Source organism: Glycine soja, chromosome 1 (genome assembly GCF_004193775.1).
Source record: "Glycine soja cultivar W05 chromosome 1, ASM419377v2, whole genome shotgun sequence".
In the NCBI taxonomy this organism is placed as follows: Eukaryota; Viridiplantae; Streptophyta; class Magnoliopsida; order Fabales; family Fabaceae; genus Glycine; species Glycine soja.
Window position 1 is genome coordinate 54,484,102 of NC_041002.1, and position 20,230 is coordinate 54,504,331.

Sequence of the window (20,230 nt, forward strand, 5' to 3'; positions counted from 1 at the left end):
TATTATATGTGTAAAAAAGAATAAGCAAAGCAATATATGGCAGAAAAATATGACGTGTGATTTCTCAAATATTTTAGGTAAAATGATCTCTCTCGTTGTTCCAGTCACTTTTTAGCCAACATCTCTAAGATTTAACAGAATTGAGAAATTTCCATAAATTAAATTAAGTTGAGTGTTATTGCTTGCGATAAGAGGAAAAAGAATGTTTGAGTTCAAAAAACGGTATAATAGAAGAGTTGTTAGATAATACATGTGGAGTTTAGGGTTGGAACTTGGAAGAAAAGAAGAAGATCAATCACAAAATACTGACGGGATCAAAAGGATTTTTTTTACCTAAAATAATTGGAATTCTACTTGTTTTTTTTTAATTTATATTTACAAGTATATTCTTAGATGTGCTTAAAAAATGAAGTCTTACATAGTACCTTTTCAAGAAAAACTAGGAAGATATGAAAACAAACGACATGACACATATATATGAAAGAGAAGAGTTCAACTTATTTTAAAAGTAAAAGTTACTTTTTGATTAATTTAATTTACTCTCATATATATATATATATAAGTTTTTTAGAAAATCATGTGACTTTTTTTTAATTCATCCTTCTTTTTTAAAGGCTTTAGATTTAAGAATTTCAAATGTGATGCATTGTTCGATTAATGATCATGGTGCTCTGACTGTTGCCCTTGAATGCTTGGGTTCAATTTATCTTGTGCTTTAAAGTTTCAAGGGAAAAACCATGATTCATTAAGCTGAAATTAATACTTTTTTTATTCCACTCTCTCTTAAAAAAAAGAATTTTTTTTTCATTATAACATTAAAGTAAAATATTTACTAGTTTTGTTAAGGATTAATATCTCTTAAGATTAATTGAGTCTCCCTTCTCAATCATAATTTATCGTAACTTGACATATTTGGCTTCATGAATATCATTGCATTGTTTAGTTAGGAATTTCAGAAATAACTCTATTATTTGAATGACGAAAATTTGACAGCAACATGTTAAATTATCTTTATTTTTACTAATTGTTTTTTTTTTTTGTATATATATATACATCTAAAAAATGCATGATAGTACTGAAAATCAAAGAGAAAATTATTTGTTTTCCGAAATATGACTTTCAAGATACACTAATTTTCCTTTGGAAAATCAGATTATGCATGTGAAGAAGCATTGCATTGTACGTATATATCATAATGAGGCTTTGGGTTGCAGGATTGCCTCGTTTACTAGCTATTGTGATTTGTGACTGGATATATAAGAGTACGTACCCTTCTCGAAGAGCTTTAATTTCACAGATATCTGACTGTCAGATTTACTGTCTCGAACCTATTATTTCGGCATTCGTTGTACTGTTAAGTTGTTGTATTGCGCGGGTTGTATTTGTCTCGGATTTATATTCCATATCATAACATCGTGGGTTCCACAGCACAAGTCATGAGAAGCTGCATTGTTCATTGCCAGATAATTAAAGTGTGTGTGGATTGAGTTTCAACTTTGCTTTTTCCAGGCAAAAGGTGGAGAACACTCAAACACAATCATGGAGATTGTATATATACATGATGTTGTAAAATGCAGCAACTGTCTTATGTTTATGATCGTTAAGTATTTAATGCAAAATGAATGAAAACTTAAAAATGTTATTTTATAGAATTAAAATAACTTTTTTGTCTAAGATATTATTTTTTAAAATTTAAATATGTTTTTGTTATCTTAAAAATAGAATCATTTTGATTTTGTCCTTTAATTTTTTATTTTATTTTAGACTCGATAAGATTTAATATTTTTTATTTTAATCTCTATTGTTAAATAACAACCTTGACATAATAATAACGTTTGCAATAAGTGACTTGTTAATTAGTAAGAAGTCTGACAAAATAATTATGTTAGTCTTAACCCTTTTATTAAGCTTTATTTTTTAATCAATATCTTTCATTTTTGAATTCTTAAAGAAGTGCTTTTTTTGGCAATATTATTGAATAAAGAGGCAATATCGAAGCCGAACTAGTTAGTAAGTGCATTTTGATTTTGCTGGTACATTCTGCTGCGTCGCGTGCAAGCATAAAATTAACTTTTACTTTTTTCTTTACGAAGAAACATTATTTTAAAAAAGGAGTAGAAGAGTTCCTGGCCATCAACACGCTCTTTGTGGCAGTGACGTGATACAAGATGCTGCACCAACAAACATTGATCCAAAAGCTTCTGCAACGGATGCATGTAGCTACAATACTCATCATTTAAATTTTCAGTCTAATGCTTACATTGGAAAGACACGGTTACTTCTATTCATGGGGTTCTAGGGACAACTTGTGACCCTCGAATGAAAATCCGTAATTTAATCTCCGGATTAATTGCTGCAGAGAAACTGCATCATGGCATGCATATGATGGCAAAAGAGTACATATGTTTATATATCTTTTTACAAATTTTAGATATTGTTATGTTTTCTTCGCTATATCTTGCCTTTAATCAATTCAAATCTTATAAATATGGAGATGATATTATAACATTATGTTCTTTTCATTGAGATAGTATAGGAACTATATATCATCTCCATTCTCCAAGTCCTTGGGCACTTGTGTTACACAAAATATACTTAAATGTAGATATAGGACTATAAGATTAATTTAATGATAAAGAAAAAAAAAGTTTCGAGTTTAAATCTTTTTTATTATTGAAAATTAATTGTTAACAACTAACCTTTATTGATATAAAAACATTATTGAAGGTGAAAACTACAAACACCTTTTAAATTGGTTAAATATATAAATTGATCCCTATATGTCTCGTGGATTTTTAATTTCATCCTTATATGTAAAAATTTATTAAATTAGTCCTTATATATACACATGTTACTAATTTGATTCTGGCCGTTATCTATCAATCATTATTTTCTTAATTCAGTCTTTATATATGTGGCATATCGTTAATCTGGTTCTTGTACTTGTAGTGTATTTTAAATTCAATCACATTTTTTTTTGCACATAGATATCTTTAAATTGATAGTCAAAAATTAATTTCTTTTAAGGTAAAGGGATTACTTAAGTAAGTTTTATTTCTTCCAATAAATTTTTCTTTATACACATGGTTAGTAATTGAATCATAATAATATGTTTAAAAAATTCAACCATCTACTAATTATTATGTTGGACCTTGTTGATTTTAATTGATTACATTTAAGTAGGAGACTTTGAACCATAGTCAACATGCATTCTCAATTAAGAATGCATTTAATTTATATTTCTACAATCTTTTAATTCTCCTAATTATTAAAGTGAAAATCTTAAATATTTTTTAAAGATATTACCAATACTCACTTATTTATTTCATATGTTTATTTATCAATAATTCAGTAATAGTTATTCAAAATTAAAGTATATTGTGACAATGACTGATAAAAATATTTAAAATTGTTTGTAAAAGGATGTAACAAAAACTCCAACAATCCTTTGATTTATAGTTTGAGTATCCATGGATACTTATTAAAAATATTTTTTAAAATAAATAACAAACTAATACACAAATCAGTAATTCTTTCATAATACTTAAAAGTACATCAATTATTCAAAATACAATTGGCATTTTGTTTGGTTAAGTGATTTTTTAACGAAAGCTTATTCGGCACTGATATATGATTTTTTACTTCTTTATTCATTACTTCATAGTATACATTTTCACATTTTTATATATTACTTAGTATAGCAATCGATCTAATAGAGGATTTCATTGTGTAGACAAAAACTTATCTCTTTCCCTAATAGAAATTTTTAAGAGAACGTATAAATATTTTTACAAAATTATAACTCATGTTTTAGATCATTAGATACAAAAAAAGTGTTTAATTTTTTTTAGATATTCAGAAAGGCTTACCGATTGATCCACTACGGTAAAAGTTAGTAAAAGCATATTCAACATTAAGTGAATTTTTTTTTATTTGCGTATTACTACGATGGTAGAAAAATAAGATAAATGCATTATTTTAATTCTTTATCTTAAAATAAAATAGTAGGTAATCCAAATATTATTCTAGATTAACAAAAAAAGGAGTCATTTACCAAAAGGGAAAAAAAGGTTTCGAACCAAATGCCTGATAAAGTTTAATCGGCGTAACAGGCCTGGCCCAAAAGTAAAGAAGAGAAGCCGAATTATGAAACCGGGAGGCCCATACTAGAAGCGATGCCTCTATAAAATGTTTAAACTCATTCAGAAACCCTAGCTTTCAGTTGGCGCGGGTGAGGTAGAACCCTTCCACTGTGGTGACTCTGCGATGGGTACTGCCTCTACCTTCTTTGCTATTCTGCTTATGTTTTTTTGTTCGTTTGTAATTTGTTTTTGTTTTCATTAGATCTGATGCCTGAATTGAACGATTATTTGGTTTAATTGTTCTGCTGGAGCTTTCTTAAGAGGGTTTGGGGTTTTAACGCCAAAGCCAAAACAGGAGAAAGAACATCATCTCTTCGCTAACTTGAACTAGCATGGATGTTTGCTACTGTGCCCCCATTTTTTTGTTTCCATTTTGCTTCATGACTCTATATTTGAATCTAGGCTTTATATTTGGTCCATGGTCGTGCTTTTTTTTTTTGCTTGCCATTTTTCTTTTATGAAATGGCCATTGGTTCTTATCTATGTTTCTCATATTCGTTCTACGTCTTGTATATGGTTTTCTTGCTGTAAATGTTTTTGGTTATATAAGTTTCTGCTTGTTTAGTTAGTATTGTAGGATCTGTGAGCATGCTTACTTCGATCCCGTATGGTTTTTGAAGTTGATAGTCAGATCTAAGTGATTTTAAATATAGTTGGTCTTTTGGAACGAGAGAGACTTGTTTTGGCAAGCTGCATGCATTTGATTTCATAATTGGTTTTTGTGGTGTAATCCAATTGTCTTATCTCACATGCACCAACCAGATGTTAATTAAATTAAATACTGTACAGTCTTGGCCTCTTAGTGTTATCATCAATTTAGGTCTAACAACTCATTGGTGTCAATTAATATCAAACTATTAGTCATTAGGTTGGACAATTTGGTATATATAGCTTTTGGTTATTCTGATGGAATTATGTGTGGTACCTGTGTTGGAAGTGTAATTGATAAAACGTGTTGTTTATGTTGGTGTGATTGGCAATAGGTGCCTACAAGTATGTTTCAGAGCTATGGCGCAAGAAGCAGTCTGATGTCATGCGCTTCTTGCAGCGGGTGAGGTGCTGGGAGTATAGGCAGCAACCTTCCATTGTTCGTTTGACAAGGTCTACCCGCCCTGACAAGGCTCGTCGCTTGGGCTTCAAGGCTAAGCAGGTTAACAATTTGTTTTTCTTTCTCACAATCTTATTGTTACTGAATACTAATTTACTAGCATTCATTTCTTTTTCAAATTACTGTATACTTTGTGAGTTGTGAGGATAATGCATTAATTGGTTCATTTCATTCACTTAATTCAATTGGGGAAATGCATTAGTTATATTACTTCATTTTACTCAGTATTGTATTATTGTGCCAAGTGTGTCTGTCCTTGTAAAGCTGTTGCACATTCCCTTGTTTGTTTCAGTACAATGTTGATTGTGATTATGACAATGCAGGGCTATGTGATTTACCGTGTTCGTGTTAGGAGGGGTGGCCGAAAGAGACCAGTTCCCAAAGGTATTGTTTATGGGAAGCCCACAAACCAGGGAGTTACCCAACTGAAATTTCAGCGAAGCAAGAGGTCAGTTGCCGAGGAGCGAGCTGGACGGAAGCTGGGTGGACTTAGGGTCCTCAATTCTTACTGGGTGAATGAGGTTTGTTATTGTATTACTTCTGTTGAAATTGAAATTTGGTTGTGAATCATGTGTTGGTTTGGTAAAAGCTTGTCATGGTGTTTCAGGACTCTACTTATAAATACTTTGAGGTAATTCTGGTGGATGTTGCTCATGCTGCTATTAGAAATGATCCCAGAATCAATTGGCTCGCCAATCCAGTGCACAAGCACAGAGAGCTGCGTGGGCTTACCTCTGCTGGGAAAAGCAACAGGGGTTTACGTGGCAGAGGACATCTATATCACAAAGCACGTCCATCCCGCAGGGCAACCTGGAAGAGAAACAACACCCTGTCTCTCCGCCGCTACCGTTAATTTCGCTGTCATCTTATTTTTGCTTCATTTTCTGAAATACTATTTTGAGAACACACAGCATTTGATGTTTTGACTTTGAAATTCGAGTTTTGAATGATTTAATCATCTTTTTCTATAAATTGACGAGTTTTTCTATTGTTAAATTCAAAGTTCATACTTGATATTATTTGTTATTTAGCTCGTGGAATTGGAAAGCTGGACCTGTCATTTCACTGGTTACCTTTACAATATTATTTTATATGGTCGAAAACTTTGTTTCAATTTTGTCAGTTTAATTAAATTACACATTTCGAATTAACACCCATCAATTAATAAAAAAGTTGAGATAGTCTTGTTTGATATTGATATGCCCTTTTATTGTAATTTTTCTAAAATTTAACTTATAAAAACATTAATTTTAACTCGTAATTGGATAACATATTCTCAGTTAAATTCTTGGTATTAAGTTAAATTTTGTATGTAGTAAATAAATAATTTGGATGCTTTGAATTATTTTTATCATGTTTAAACTTAATTTTAATTGGAATTCAAAATTGTAGATCTTTCTATACAAAATATATTTTTATCATGTGTAAGCTAATATTATTGATGAGATAAAAAGATACATCAAGAAAAATGATTTGGTTCAATTGAACGGAGATGAGTAGCTTTATTTCTTTGTCTGTAATTTATTGTTAACAAAGATGAGTATTTTTTTTTTAAAATAAAAGGGAAAACCGCCAGGAAAAACGAAACGATAGTCTTTACATATGACAAAACAACGTTTAAGAACGACCAGACTTGGAAAGAACGTCAACAACCGCGATTGTCTTCACGAAGGGTGTGTGACCAAACAAAATCACCACCAGACCTTCTAAACTCTTCAATCCCATGAACCAAAGCTGCATAAGGTTGAGTAGTTTATTATTAGAGTAAGCAGTTACTCACTTAAAAAAATAAAACTATATAAATTTCATTAAAAAAAATAAATTATAAGATCTATTTAAAACTAAGTAAAATAATTTAATATGTAATTGATCTTAATAAAAGTAAGATCAAAACATAATTAAAAAATTAATATGTACCAACGTTGTTAATTAATCTGGATTAAAATAAACTCAAATTTTTAAACAACGTTTATTAGTCATTAACTGATTAACATTGATAAATATTTTACTCTAATCATATAATAATAATAATAATAATAATAATAATAATAATAATAATAATAATAATAAAAATGTAACATGTGAGATTGTTTTTATTTACAATTTTGTAAAGAATTAAATTATTAGTGTGATTACAATTAGAAATTTAGAATCATCAAAGTGGTTTAGATTAATAAGCAGATACGAGAACTATTTGGGTCTTTGTCACAAAGTGGAGGCTTTAATTTGAACAATAATCTACTAATAAGTCGTTTAATGATAATTCCACCTATCATTTTTATCGTGGAAGTATAGATTGATCAATTCCATCATTAGTATCTCCATATTCTACTTAATGTCGGTTCAATAATGGATTTGAGTCAATGATTGGAAAACTATCTTTTTTTTTATCTTAATTTGCGTAAAAATTGAAAAATTATGATCTTAATTAAATCATGAAAACTGTCCTAATTAACTCGAGGATTAAGAAGAAAAAAAAGTGAAGCATGTGGAGTGCCGCATGATATTCATAGCTGTTATGTTATGTTCTCTCCCGGTGTGTTAAAATCAAAAGTGAGCATTGCAATTTGCAACGTGGCACTGTCTTCTTTATTCTGAAAAGAAAAACACGAGTCTACGCCTCTTGACGGATTGCGAAAATGAAATATAGGGTTTCGCACAAGTTCCCTGTGCTTCCTCGCCACACTCGTCCCTTTAACCACACTCGCTACTTCACTTCCTTCGCCAAGAAGTTCCAAACACCTCAACCTCGGGCTTCTATCAATGCCGGAGGAAGTGGAAATTCTCAAGGTCAGCTGCTTCTCCACTCCACGCCCCTGATTGCTTAACCAAGCCAGAGAGTTTTTTTTTTATTATTATTAAATCCATACACACGATGAATAAATTTCCGTTTTGTTAAATTGTTCGTTGATGGAAGCTGAATGCTGAACTATGATAGGCTACATGAGTAGTTTTTTTTTTTTTAAGAGAATGTTTTGCTATGATAGCCATAATGATTGAAATTGTTGTGGATTTTCAAAATATTGAACATGGTCTTATTATATTGGGATTGACTATGTATTATCCATGTTCTGAAACGTTGAGCTTATTGCTATGAGAGTGTGCAGGGAATTCTTTTGTTGTACCTGGAGCAACAGTTGCTACCATACTTATGCTTGGTGTTCTCCATGCCCGCCGACTCTACGAGGACAAGAAGGTACATTTCTTGCAACTTTTAATGCATATACTGTGTTAGACTAATAGGCAATGGCATGTTTTGGTTGCACCACTGATTCTTTTGGCAACATCAGTAGCCACATTGTCTTTTTCTCCACTTGCCTATATTAGCTCTGATAGATCTGCATCTCCCCCAAAATCTCCTTTTCCTGCTTAACCCAGCCTCATGTGCTTGGTGTCTGTTTTTGGTTTATCAACTTGTAAAGTCCAATTGCTTCCTATTTGCCAGTAGAGATTACCACTTATTATGTGTGAGCCCTTCTGTATGTTCTACACTGTTTTTTGTTATGATACTGGAAATGTTTTCACACCGTTGATAGGATTTGCTGTTTATGTTTTCTGTTTGCTCATTTGGAGTTGTAGCTTTATATGATTTGTGGTTTACATAATGTCTACAGAATAAATTTGTTATAACATTAAAAGCATCCAAACGTAAGATTAAAAACAAACAAACACAACCTTGAGTCATTCAAAAGTCATAACTAATTCCCTTGTGACAGACTGAACAGATGAAGGAGAAGGGAATCGAAATAGAATTCCAACCTGATGCAAAGGTAAAACTTTTACATCAGTTCACAAAAGAACATCTGAATTGTTGTGTTTTGTGTATCAGTACTCATTTGTTTTAATTCTGAGACATGTGCCTTGGTTTTGTCAACACTAGGCTACATTTTTGAGATTACTGCCTCTGCGTTCAATTTCTAGATGTTGGGGATACTTGACAAGCATGGTAAGAAGTCTATGTAATATTTGAATATCCTTTTTTTAATATATATATATATATATATATATATAGCTATAATTTTATGTTTGCAATGTTGTCCCGCTTATGTTTCTACTGGTAGTAAGAATCCAGATAGGGAAACAATAATCAGAGTAATTTAAGCATAAGAGACCTGATGAAGAAATAAAAGGAGGTCAGAAGGAAAAAAGGGAAGTACATAATAAAGGAGGACAAGTAGAGCAGCACTCCTAATCAGAAAAGGAAGTACAAGATAAAAATGATGCAGCATATTTTTAAATTATATTTTTGTATAATATATTTCTCTCTCCGTTTATCAATTTAAATCTAACTCTATAGTTTGAAAATGATTCTACATGTTATATGTTATTTATATAATTTTATCTGTTCATGAAAAAATTCAGGAAATACCTGTTTGGCTAAGGCCCCATATCTATAAAGCGTGGGCTCGAGCATTCCATTCAAGTATGATAGATTTTTTTGTTACATTAACATTTTCATCATTTTATTGTGTTTGCTCCTATAACCACCATCTCATGAAACTGACAAAATTTGTTCATGATAAACTATGATCTATAATTTGTGTAAATATGATCCTAATTCTTATAATCTTATTGACATCTCAGATTTAGAAGAAGCTGCTTTACCTCTAGACAAATATGCCTCTTTAAGGGATTTTTTTGTTCGCACTTTGAAAGAAGGTTCCAGGCCTATTGATGTTGATCCACAGTGTCTGGTAACTGGTAACAGCTATTTGGAAATCTCAAATGTCTTTGTGCCATTTTCAGCTGATGCATAACCTGTTTGACCATATTTATTTTCTGCAGGTTAGTCCTGTGGACGGTACAGTTTTAAGATTTGGGGAGTTGAAGGGAGCTGGAGCAATGATTGAACAAATTAAAGGGTTTTCATATTCAGTTTTTTCTCTTCTTGGTGCAAGCCCTTTCCTTCCAACAACAGATGTGCAAGAGGAGCATAGTGAATCAATAACAACTACTGTGAAGAGCAAGAAGTCATGGTGGAGAGTTTCATTGGCTTCTCCAAAAGTGTGGAACCCAACATCATCACGGTAATGTGATGATGTATTTCTATTTGTCTTATGCTAACAATGTCTTACGCTTACTGGATCTGATTGTAAGCATTTGTATTTAAGAAGGATCCGATTAATGAAGAAAATCACAGATTGATATATTTATATGCTAATCCTCACAAATTAACACCTAAATCTTCATCATGCATCTACTGTTGATTTTTTTCATGATGCATATTATCATGGATATTTGTAATCATCATTTGAGTACTTCAGGTAGGTGTTAAAGTTATTTGAGTTTCCATCATACAATGCTTATTGCCTTCAAATAATGGAGACTTCTGATTTAGCAAGCCTTCTGTAGGCGCAGCTGCAATCGAAATCTGGATTGTTTGATTTAATAGGATAAGGAGCCTGAGGATTCTGTGAACTCTTTATAATGAGAAAAATCCTTTTCTTTTTAATTAAAATTAACAATCTTTTGGGTCCTCTTTCCAAGAAATGAGCCTTGCTTCTCTTTCAGTATGATTTTTATTATTGTTTTACTGTTAGAAAGCAAACTTGAGTAATTTGAACTACATAACAAGCAAATTTTTCATTTCAATACTTCTATTGCTTGCATGGTTTGGAAGCATGCATTCCATATGATATATTTTATGTTTATTACCAAAATTGTAACCTTTTCTTGATAAATGCAAATGATTTTTTTATATTGATCTCTGGCCCACCAAAAGCTGAATGTAATGCCTGACAATCCATACATCATTAAAAAAAATCATTTCAGCCCAAAGAAAGGCCTTTTTTACTGTGTGGTTTACTTGAAGCCTGGAGATTACCATCGGATACACTCCCCAGCTGATTGGAACATTCTTGCACGCAGGCATTTTTCTGGTAAATCATCTCATGCATGCCTTTGCTGTAACAAATTGAGAATAACACCTTCAGTTAATCTGTTTTAACTGTGTGTATAACTATATCACTTAGCCCATGATTTATTGTTATGAGCAAATAAAAATTGTTATATCCATTACTGAGCAAAGATAAAGGCTCAGTACTTAGCTCTTGAGGCTCTCTCAACCAGATACACAATTTTTTGGGGGATGGGCTTGAATTATTGTAATTTGTGCTTTCATTGAGAGCTAGCCAGTACAAAGGGAGCAACATGGGAAGGAGTGGAACCACCCTAAATGGATGCTTAACTTGTAGAACTTCAAGGGTTAGCACCTCCCAATGCGGCAATGCCCAAAGGTCCCAATTTTCTCACAAAGGACAAGATACTCCTCTCTTTCCATCCCCTCCTCTTATTTATAGCAATCAGCCTTAATTCTTTTCTATCTTAGTCCAGTAAACTAACAAATACCAACAGTTAAGTAACAAATTAAATCTCTACTAACAGATTGACAACTCAGAACTATCTAAGAGAATCATAACAGAAACTCCCTTATTTCCCACTGATAAAAAAAAATCACAGAAACCCTTTCCTGAAGGAACATGGGGTGAAAATTCCTTTCCGTAATAGTTCATCATATATGCTATTCTCTTTGTTTGTTAGTGCTTGAGTTAAAAATAAAATAAAAAAATCTAATTCATTGTTTGTTGTGTTCTCTTCTGTTTATCCAAAAGGGCCAACTAATTTCTGCCAGTGATCATAAGGAGTATACCTTGCAACGAAACAATGAAAAGCTTCACCATAACTTGCTTTTGTGGCTTCTTCATTTCAAATTGTTTTACCTTGTTTCTTCCTTTTTGTTTTCCTCTTCTAGGGAAACTTTTACATTTGATTGCTGAGGGGTACAGGTGCAGATTTTAGATTTAAGGTGGATAATTGTTTTATAAAACTCTGCATATCTACCTCTTTGTTATACATATCATGTAAATAGTTGTTCAATTGTGTGGGAGAAAACAATTAAGTAGAAGTGTAGATTTTCATGTTTTGCATATATTGGTTATATGCATCACATGAATCAATTTGTAATTAGTTTTACTATATTCTTATTTTCTGTTTGGTCTATATTGTTTATATTGCAGGTCGTCTTTATCCCTTGAATGAACGTGCTACAAGAACAATTAGAAACCTCTATATTGAGAACGAGAGGGTACTTTATATCGGATTGCCTTGGTCAATGTCATTGTGTTGTGCCTTTATTTTAGCTTTCATTTCAATGCCTCACATTTCTTTTTATCTATTTATTTTTGGCAATGTAATTAAGATTGAACATCAAGACTTCTACCTTAATTCTACCCAACTTTCACTGCTTGAGTTATGCTTAGTGGCACATTGATCTATAACTTTAGATTAAAGATAAATTTATTTCCTCAAATAAACTAGAAGCTGTAAAACTAATTGTCTAACTGCATGGGACTCTTTCACTGAAAATACCTATTCTTCTCATTTGAATATTTTTCTAGGGAAATAATTAAATTATTTTTAATTTTTAGTTCTTGGTTGGAATGGCATTCTATCTAGGTGTACTTGGTATTCCATATAAACTCGGAAATATCCTAATCTTCTCTTCTGCCAGTCTTGCTCTTTTTTTGGAGAGAATTACTATTTCTTGATGAACTAATGAACTTATTTATGATGAATCCATTATCCTAGTGGTGAATTCCATCATAAAATCATTATCGTTCACCACTTCATAAACAATTTCATCACACTTGTGTTTTAGAATTATAGCCTTTATTTTGCCTTGGATGTTATTTACTTTTACAATTCTCAATGGATTTGATTTATGACACTCTGATTAAATTCTTTCAGTCTTCAATTTATGATTACCTACTGACTATTGAGTCTATAAGTTGTTCAGGTTATTCTTGAAGGTCTATGGCAGGAAGGGTTTATGGCACTTGCTGCAATTGGTGCCACAAATATTGGGTCAATTGAGGTATGGCCATTGTTCCTTAAGGATATAATTATAGTACTCTAATGTCCATAGTAAAAACAAGGGATATATAAAGTGTTAGCAACTCTAGGAAAAGACTAAAATATCTGCTAATTTTGCAAATCTTACGTTTCTTTCCCATTGAGTTCACTAAACATGCTATAACCTGTAACTATGCCTGTCTGTATCAACTTTCATGGATCAACGGCAAGTTTCCTTTTTAAAAATAATGATACCTCATACTAGAATTGAAAAATTAAAGCTATCAGACCCAATATTTAAAGATAACCATTGGCTTGGGATGACTTCTTTGTATTTACAGTTGCTAATGTCCTGTCATTGACTGGAAGTTTCATTAATGTCTTTAGTCTTAACTCTAACATGGCAGCTTTTCATTGAGCCCGAACTTCATACAAACAGGCCAAGGAAGAAGTTTCTTCATTCAGAGCCTCCTGAAGAACGGATTTATGAATGTGAAGGTGTAGGCAGAATGCTCAAGAAAGGGGATGAGGTTAGAAGTGTTGTTTTTTTGTTGTTGAAACTTCTGTGGCAATTCACTGATACAAATTAAAGTAAACACCGAGTACAAAATATACATAACTATCTAAGAGGCACATAATTGAATATTTGAATTAGCATACTTGGGAAAATGTGTCAATTTTTTTTTCCTTTTAAGAATTAGTAGATAGACTGTAGTGAGGTGCAGTTGAATATGGGTTCTTTTTTGTTCATTGTACTTAAATTACTTCTGAACTATGTGCTAACAAAATAGATTTGGCATAATTTAGTTCCTTTTTTCTTCTTGTTGATCCCAGTTAGGTGCTTTCAACATGGGATCAACAGTTGTGCTTGTTTTCCAAGCCCCAATTTCAAAACTCCCTGAGGGCGATTCATCTCAAGAGTTCAGGTTCTGCGTCGGCCGTGGGGATAGAATTCGTGTTGGTGAGGCTCTAGGAAGGTGGCATAGTTCGTGACAGACATATTTGTGAATATACGCTTCCCCTGACTGTTGGTGAAACTTGAAAGCGTTTTCGATATTTTATATAGGGAATCTTTAATACCTCTAACTGAAAACTGTGATTAGTAATTGATATTAATGGTGCATTGGATATTTTGAGTTTTTGACGGTGTTGATGTTTTATTGTTCATCCAGAAAGCATAGAACTTTCGTGGAGATGTATGATCGACGCCCATGATATAGCGAGACGTAGATTTACAAACATAAAATTAAGATCTATCTTATACTATATGTTTCAAAATAAATAATATCAATATAGACTATCATAATGCTATAAGATTAACACAAATACTAATAGAGAAAATATTATATCCCTCATAATTAAGAAGACAATATGCTTTCACCTTTTTTTCTTTGAGAGAATGCTTTCTCCTCGAGTCATATTCAAGCACTCCTTTGGCGTAAAACTTTTATTACTCAGACCAATTGTTTTCTCAAACATAGAGATGATCATTTTTATATGAATAGTAAGTTAGAAACTTTCTGACACGGTATCTTTTGTAACGGCAAGTGTAAAGCATAAGTGGTTCTTTAGTAGAGGAGATTATGAAAGAGACTTAGAAAGAACTCATGAGCTTATACAAACAATGATTTTATTTTAACACGTGATGATCCCAACTGAAAGCTCCTCTAGTATATATACAGAAGTGTTAACAAGGAAAAAATCATGACTTACATCAACGTTTGCCTTGATTAAAACAGACTGTTACACGAATTTCATGACTTACATAAACATCTGCCGTGAAGCATACACTTACAATTTTATAAAAGCCAGTTATTGGCGAGGTCCGGATGGTATCGATTAAATAAATTGTTGGAATTTCAAAAGTTATACATTCTCGAAGAGCTGTATATTCTTCTTGTTGATCGACGATTATTACAATATCAGGTAATCTCGTCATATATTTAATGCCGCAAAGATATGTTTTCAAATGAGCTAAATGTCTCTTCAATACAACGGTATCTCTTTTAAAAAAATTATTGAGTCTTCTTGTCTTTTGTTGCATTCTCAAGTCCTTGAACTTTTGAAGTCGTGTTTTTGTAGTATACCAATTTGTTAACATACCGCCAATTAACATAATGACAACGAGCTCTTATTGTCACCGGTGCTACTGAATCTGCTTTTTTTTTTGTACCAACAATTAAGAATTGTTTTTTCTCACTTGCTGCATCAAAAATTAAATCACAAGCTCCTGATGAAAACTAAGCAGTTCTAATAAGATTTATAATATGAATACCCTTAGGCTATGTAGATATATAAGGTGACATTTTAGGATTTCATTTTCTAGTATCGTGACCAAAATGAATTGACAAAAGACTTTTATTTAAAATCGATCACTTCCTATTTAAGATAATTCTTCTGACTTGACGTGATATTGAGATATTGATGTGACACTATTTTATTTCCGTTTGTATAATATTATTTTCATTCAATCACAAATTATATACATGATAAATAATAAGTGATAAGTTTGTTGACTTTCATAATAAATAAATTGAAAATATTTAGTATAATTTTATATCCAAAATTAAATTTCAAGATCATTACTAGATGATTCACACTCTCTGTGGTTGACTAAAGTAGTTTTCAATTTAACTAATTTTACATTTTCCACTATAAACTAAATGAAAATTTCAATAATTCCAAATCCACAAATTCTGGCCCTCTTTATATCATAACGACGTTTTAGCATATCAAAACCTTGTTCCTGGAATAGCAGCACAGTGTCAAGATTAGTCCTGGGCCAAACTTTTGCATCGTTCAATATATTCTAATACGTAAAAGATTCCTAATTTTGGACCTATTGTCTCTTCAATCCAACCAGGAAAATGAAAGAGATGATGATTTCAATTTTTTTTCTGCCTTTTCATTCCTTTGTCCAAAGGACAAAGGCCAAAAAAAAAAAGTCAGCATAAAAGTGATGGAGAGTAATTATTTGCTCGTTGGAGCTGGAAATGGAGTGTATTTACCCGTAATATTTTGATGGAATGGATAGGGTATTATAATATTGATCTCGCACCACCTCACATATGTCATTTATATTATATATTAATGTAATTAAAATGCTACTTAAAATAAATAATTTATATTATAAATATACTCTTTTACAAAAAAAAAATTATGCTTTTCTAATTTGATGATTAACAATAACAATTTAGGAGACTAGTGAATCTAAATTTAATATATCTTATATTAAATTTGTTTCATATTTTACTTAAAAATATTAAATTATTATTTGCTTTTACGTATAAACTTATGATTTTATTGACAAGTTCATTTAAGATGAACTTTTATGAGCTAATATTTTATATTATTTGATACTTTCAATTAGTAGTGATGAATAATACTTATTTAATGACTTATCTTTGTAATGTTAGATGATTATCTTTATAATGTTGTTTATTTATAAATTAAGTTTGGACAAATTAATATTATGATTGTTTGTTTTTAATGTTATGTTTAGATTATTTAAGAGTGAAATTCTAATTTACTTAGAATAACTTTTGAATTAATATATTTTTGTTTATGTATTAACTTTATATATAAGTAAAGTAAAGTATGGATGGCTCATGCAGGTATGAGTATATAGTTACTGAGTAAGATGAGGATTAAAGTTATTATTTACACAAATATGAGTCTAAATATAGGTTTTTAGCTCAGGTAAGAAAAGATCAGATTCTATAAAATCTTATGTGGATCCTTCCCATTCTCATTCTCATCCCAGATTTGACTAAGTGAGCTTGGTAGGCCCACATTTGTGAACGTCCTAATCTGCATCGCAACTCATGACTTCGAAATTGATCACCAAATGTTGACAGCAAAATTCATGGTGATGAATTGAAAACACTAAATAATTTTATCTTTATTCGATCTACTTTGCAATGCGAAAAAGGACTTGGACGCATTATCTAATATCTATATTGTATACAGGAAAGCCGGAAACAGAAAACAGATTTGCCTCTAATATGTGAAGAGTATACAGAATAAAATTTAGATACTATTTTTATAAGTGTTTTTTTTTATGTTGTTTTTCTGTCACAATTTGATTTTTTTCTCTCAATAATTTGCATGCAAACTTTACTGCAACATCTATCAAGATAAAACTAGAACTAGTTAAAAAACTCGCAAGTTTTGCACTAAAATTTGCTTACAACCGTTAATTAAAATTTTAAGCATCGCAACTTTCCAATGGTTCCAATGTCGAATGTCGTGTACCGCTTCGCTATCGCAGAAAGGAGACACAACATAAGCATCGAGTTCCTCTTTGCAAATTCATGAAAAATTTAAATCTTTCCATACTTCAATTTGATTCAGGTATTCATATAAGATATTCGTTTAAATCTAGGAAGAACCGAATATTTAATTTGCTTCGCGTATCTTATATTAATACTCTTTTGGATACTTCACCGATACATGTTTTTGATATATCCAAGCTTTCTAAAATTTTAATACAACTACATAAAACACGTAATATGCATAATTTAGAGACATTTGTTCCTTAGTGAACAAAAAATGAAAATTATTCTCTTTATAAATGATTTCAAGAAAGGAATGAGATTTTATAAAAAAAAAAATATTTTTAGTAATGTTTAAGAAATATGTTTTTAATTTGGATTTGTAGAATTGTAATTATATATTTATTATCTTTTATAATTTTTTATATATTTTTAAATATGTATGTTACACATATCCTATCTTATATATTTTTAAAATAATTATATTATCGTATTGGACATGTATGATCTCTCATATACAAACGTTGAAAATGAGTCGAGTTCAATTCAATTCAACTTAACTCATTAATGTTTAGTTCAACTTGCAATTTGACTTGATCTTTACATGAATTCTTTTTTTTTTTTCAACTTGAACGGGATTTATTTCAAACTCGAGAATAGCTTGTTAAATTGAATCACATGAACCAAAAGTCAAAATTTTTAAATCCTATATATTTCAAATTTTCAATTAGTAGATTTTAGGAAATAAAATGATTAATTTAATTTTTTTAAAAAAAATAAAAAGTAAAATTAAACTTATTTTATTAGTTTTGTAGGACCACAAAGTATGACAAAAAATAATTACAACCAATATTTACATAGATAAAAATTATCTGCCCTGCGTATATAAAAGAATAAAAGACTCAATCAATTATATATATATATATATATATATATATATTATAGGCTGATTTATGAGCCAAACAAGTTGAATTATACATAACTCAAGTTCAATTCGTTTATTTAATGAGTTTAATCTTTAGTCAAGTTCAACTTATTTTATTCATGAACCAAATTTGATGAGCTAATTATCAAACCAAATTTTGAACTATTTTTGAATTGGTTTAATTCATTGTGATCCCTTTATATACACTTAACGTGTTTGTGCATCATATGTCATGTATGTTGGAGTTTAAGGATAAAGATGAAGCTCCATTATAGATAAAAATGGATAATTTGAACAACATAAATAGAAAGACATGCAAATTTAATGTTTTAAGATTTTAAGTTAAAACATAATATTAATTTTATTTGTGTGATATGTCATGTCTCATTAATAAGGATCTCTATAATATTTTATTCCCCAATCTCCTAACACACAAAAAAAAATATTTTATACAATGCATATGCTCAAGTACCATTGATAATTAAACACGTTTAATTCAATCATAATCACACACCGTGGGCCGAATTAGTTTCAGACCTAACCGTCATAAAACACCGAAGATCTCTTGTTCATAAAAAAGAAAAAGAAAAAACGTTTTCTCTTCTACTGCAGAACTTCAGGCACAGATTCTGCAGCGGCCCCAAATTCTTCACCAAAATCCCTTCCGTCGTAGAAATTTCACCAACATGACTAACTCTAATGATTGGGCAAGCTGGGCCTATCTGTTGAATGATATACATATTTCTAACTGCTCAAAACCCCTTGACGCTCCTCCCTCCTTCCCTCTCAATGTCAATACATTCCAAGGACATCTCAGCCCTGCACCTAATTCAATTATTGTTTAATGTATTATTCTATATTACGTTTTTCCCGTCTTCCTTCTAATTTAAATTAGTACGTGGTCTTAAATTTTCGCAGCTTACTTCTTATATGGTGGTGCAGCAATAACCTAGACGTGATTTCAAGCTCATAGTTAACTTCCAAGAATACCCGGGTGGAGGAGGACCTTTTTTTTTTCTTCATACACTAAAAGAATATAAAAAAATTGTTAAATAAAAAATTAATGGCTGAGTTTAACATATAGATTAACGGTCAAAACTCAGTTATTGATAATGAGTTAGTTTCGAGTTAGCAGAATAATTTGTCGAGATAATAGTAGGCATGTAGTTAATTTTTTTTATTTTTTTTGGTGTAGAGTTAAGAATTACTTAAGACAAAATAAAAATTAATGATGCTTATTTATGTAAAAATAAAATTTGAGTTAATTTTACACATTTTCATTTTTTCACTAATGAAATATGATATTTATTTATGAATTTGAACCCAGTAAAAAAAATTATGAATTTGAATCATTTTCATTTTTCATTAATGAAGTATGATGTTTTAGTTAATAAATATATCATCTTACATACTATTAATTAAATTAACCCTTCACTTAAGACTGATCTCTACGAAAAGTTGTATCCTTATCCTTTTAACTTGACCTGTCTTATCCAAAAAGAATTTTAAGATTCAAATTCTTCACTCATTTATTTATCAAAAGATTCCATCACTCATTTCATAAGAATAATTTAAAAGTGACCATAGAGCATATAATTAAATATAATCAATTAAAAGCAATTTTATTGCAAATATTTCAACTTTATTATCATTTTAATACATCTTAATTTTTTTTATCAATACTTGTATAAAAACGAATCGATTTCATGATTTTACCTAAGTTTGATTCGCATGATTTCATTTTTTGGAGAATTAATCTGATAAGGTTTTTAGTTGTTTTTTTATATATATAATTCGCCAAACTGTGCGGCCAATTCCTTTTATTGTAATGGAATGTATCATATAGTCCTACCATAAAAACTACAATTATATTATTTCGATACATTTTTTAAACTATTTTTATAATTTTATAATCTCTTTTCTTCACATT

The 20,230-nt window shown here is 30.6% G+C and overlaps 2 protein-coding genes across 3 annotated transcripts; both read left to right on the forward strand.

Annotated features, from left to right (window-relative positions):
- The first annotated feature begins 4,133 nt into the window (after positions 1–4,133).
- LOC114423547 (60S ribosomal protein L15-1-like) lies at positions 4,134–6,269 on the forward strand. Its single transcript, XM_028390350.1, has 4 exons — positions 4,134–4,270; positions 5,126–5,292; positions 5,574–5,771; positions 5,858–6,269. Exons 1-4 carry the CDS (start codon positions 4,267–4,269, stop codon positions 6,101–6,103), a joined length of 615 nt encoding a protein of 204 aa, XP_028246151.1. The 5' UTR covers positions 4,134–4,266; the 3' UTR covers positions 6,104–6,269.
- A 1,510-nt stretch (positions 6,270–7,779) lies between these two features.
- Positions 7,780–14,294, forward strand: LOC114423556 (phosphatidylserine decarboxylase proenzyme 1, mitochondrial). Of its 2 annotated transcripts, none has more exons than XM_028390371.1 (12): positions 7,780–8,040; positions 8,358–8,446; positions 8,967–9,020; positions 9,131–9,196; positions 9,613–9,673; positions 9,835–9,944; positions 10,036–10,277; positions 11,023–11,129; positions 12,267–12,334; positions 13,046–13,123; positions 13,509–13,631; positions 13,940–14,294. In XM_028390371.1, exons 1-12 carry the CDS (start codon positions 7,890–7,892, stop codon positions 14,072–14,074), a joined length of 1,284 nt encoding a protein of 427 aa, XP_028246172.1. In that variant the 5' UTR covers positions 7,780–7,889; the 3' UTR covers positions 14,075–14,294. The 2 variants fall into 2 exon arrangements, with proteins under 2 accessions (XP_028246172.1, XP_028246164.1); XM_028390363.1 differs by having other exon boundaries at positions 7,784–8,040; positions 13,936–14,294.
- Positions 14,295–20,230: the final 5,936 nt, after the last annotated feature.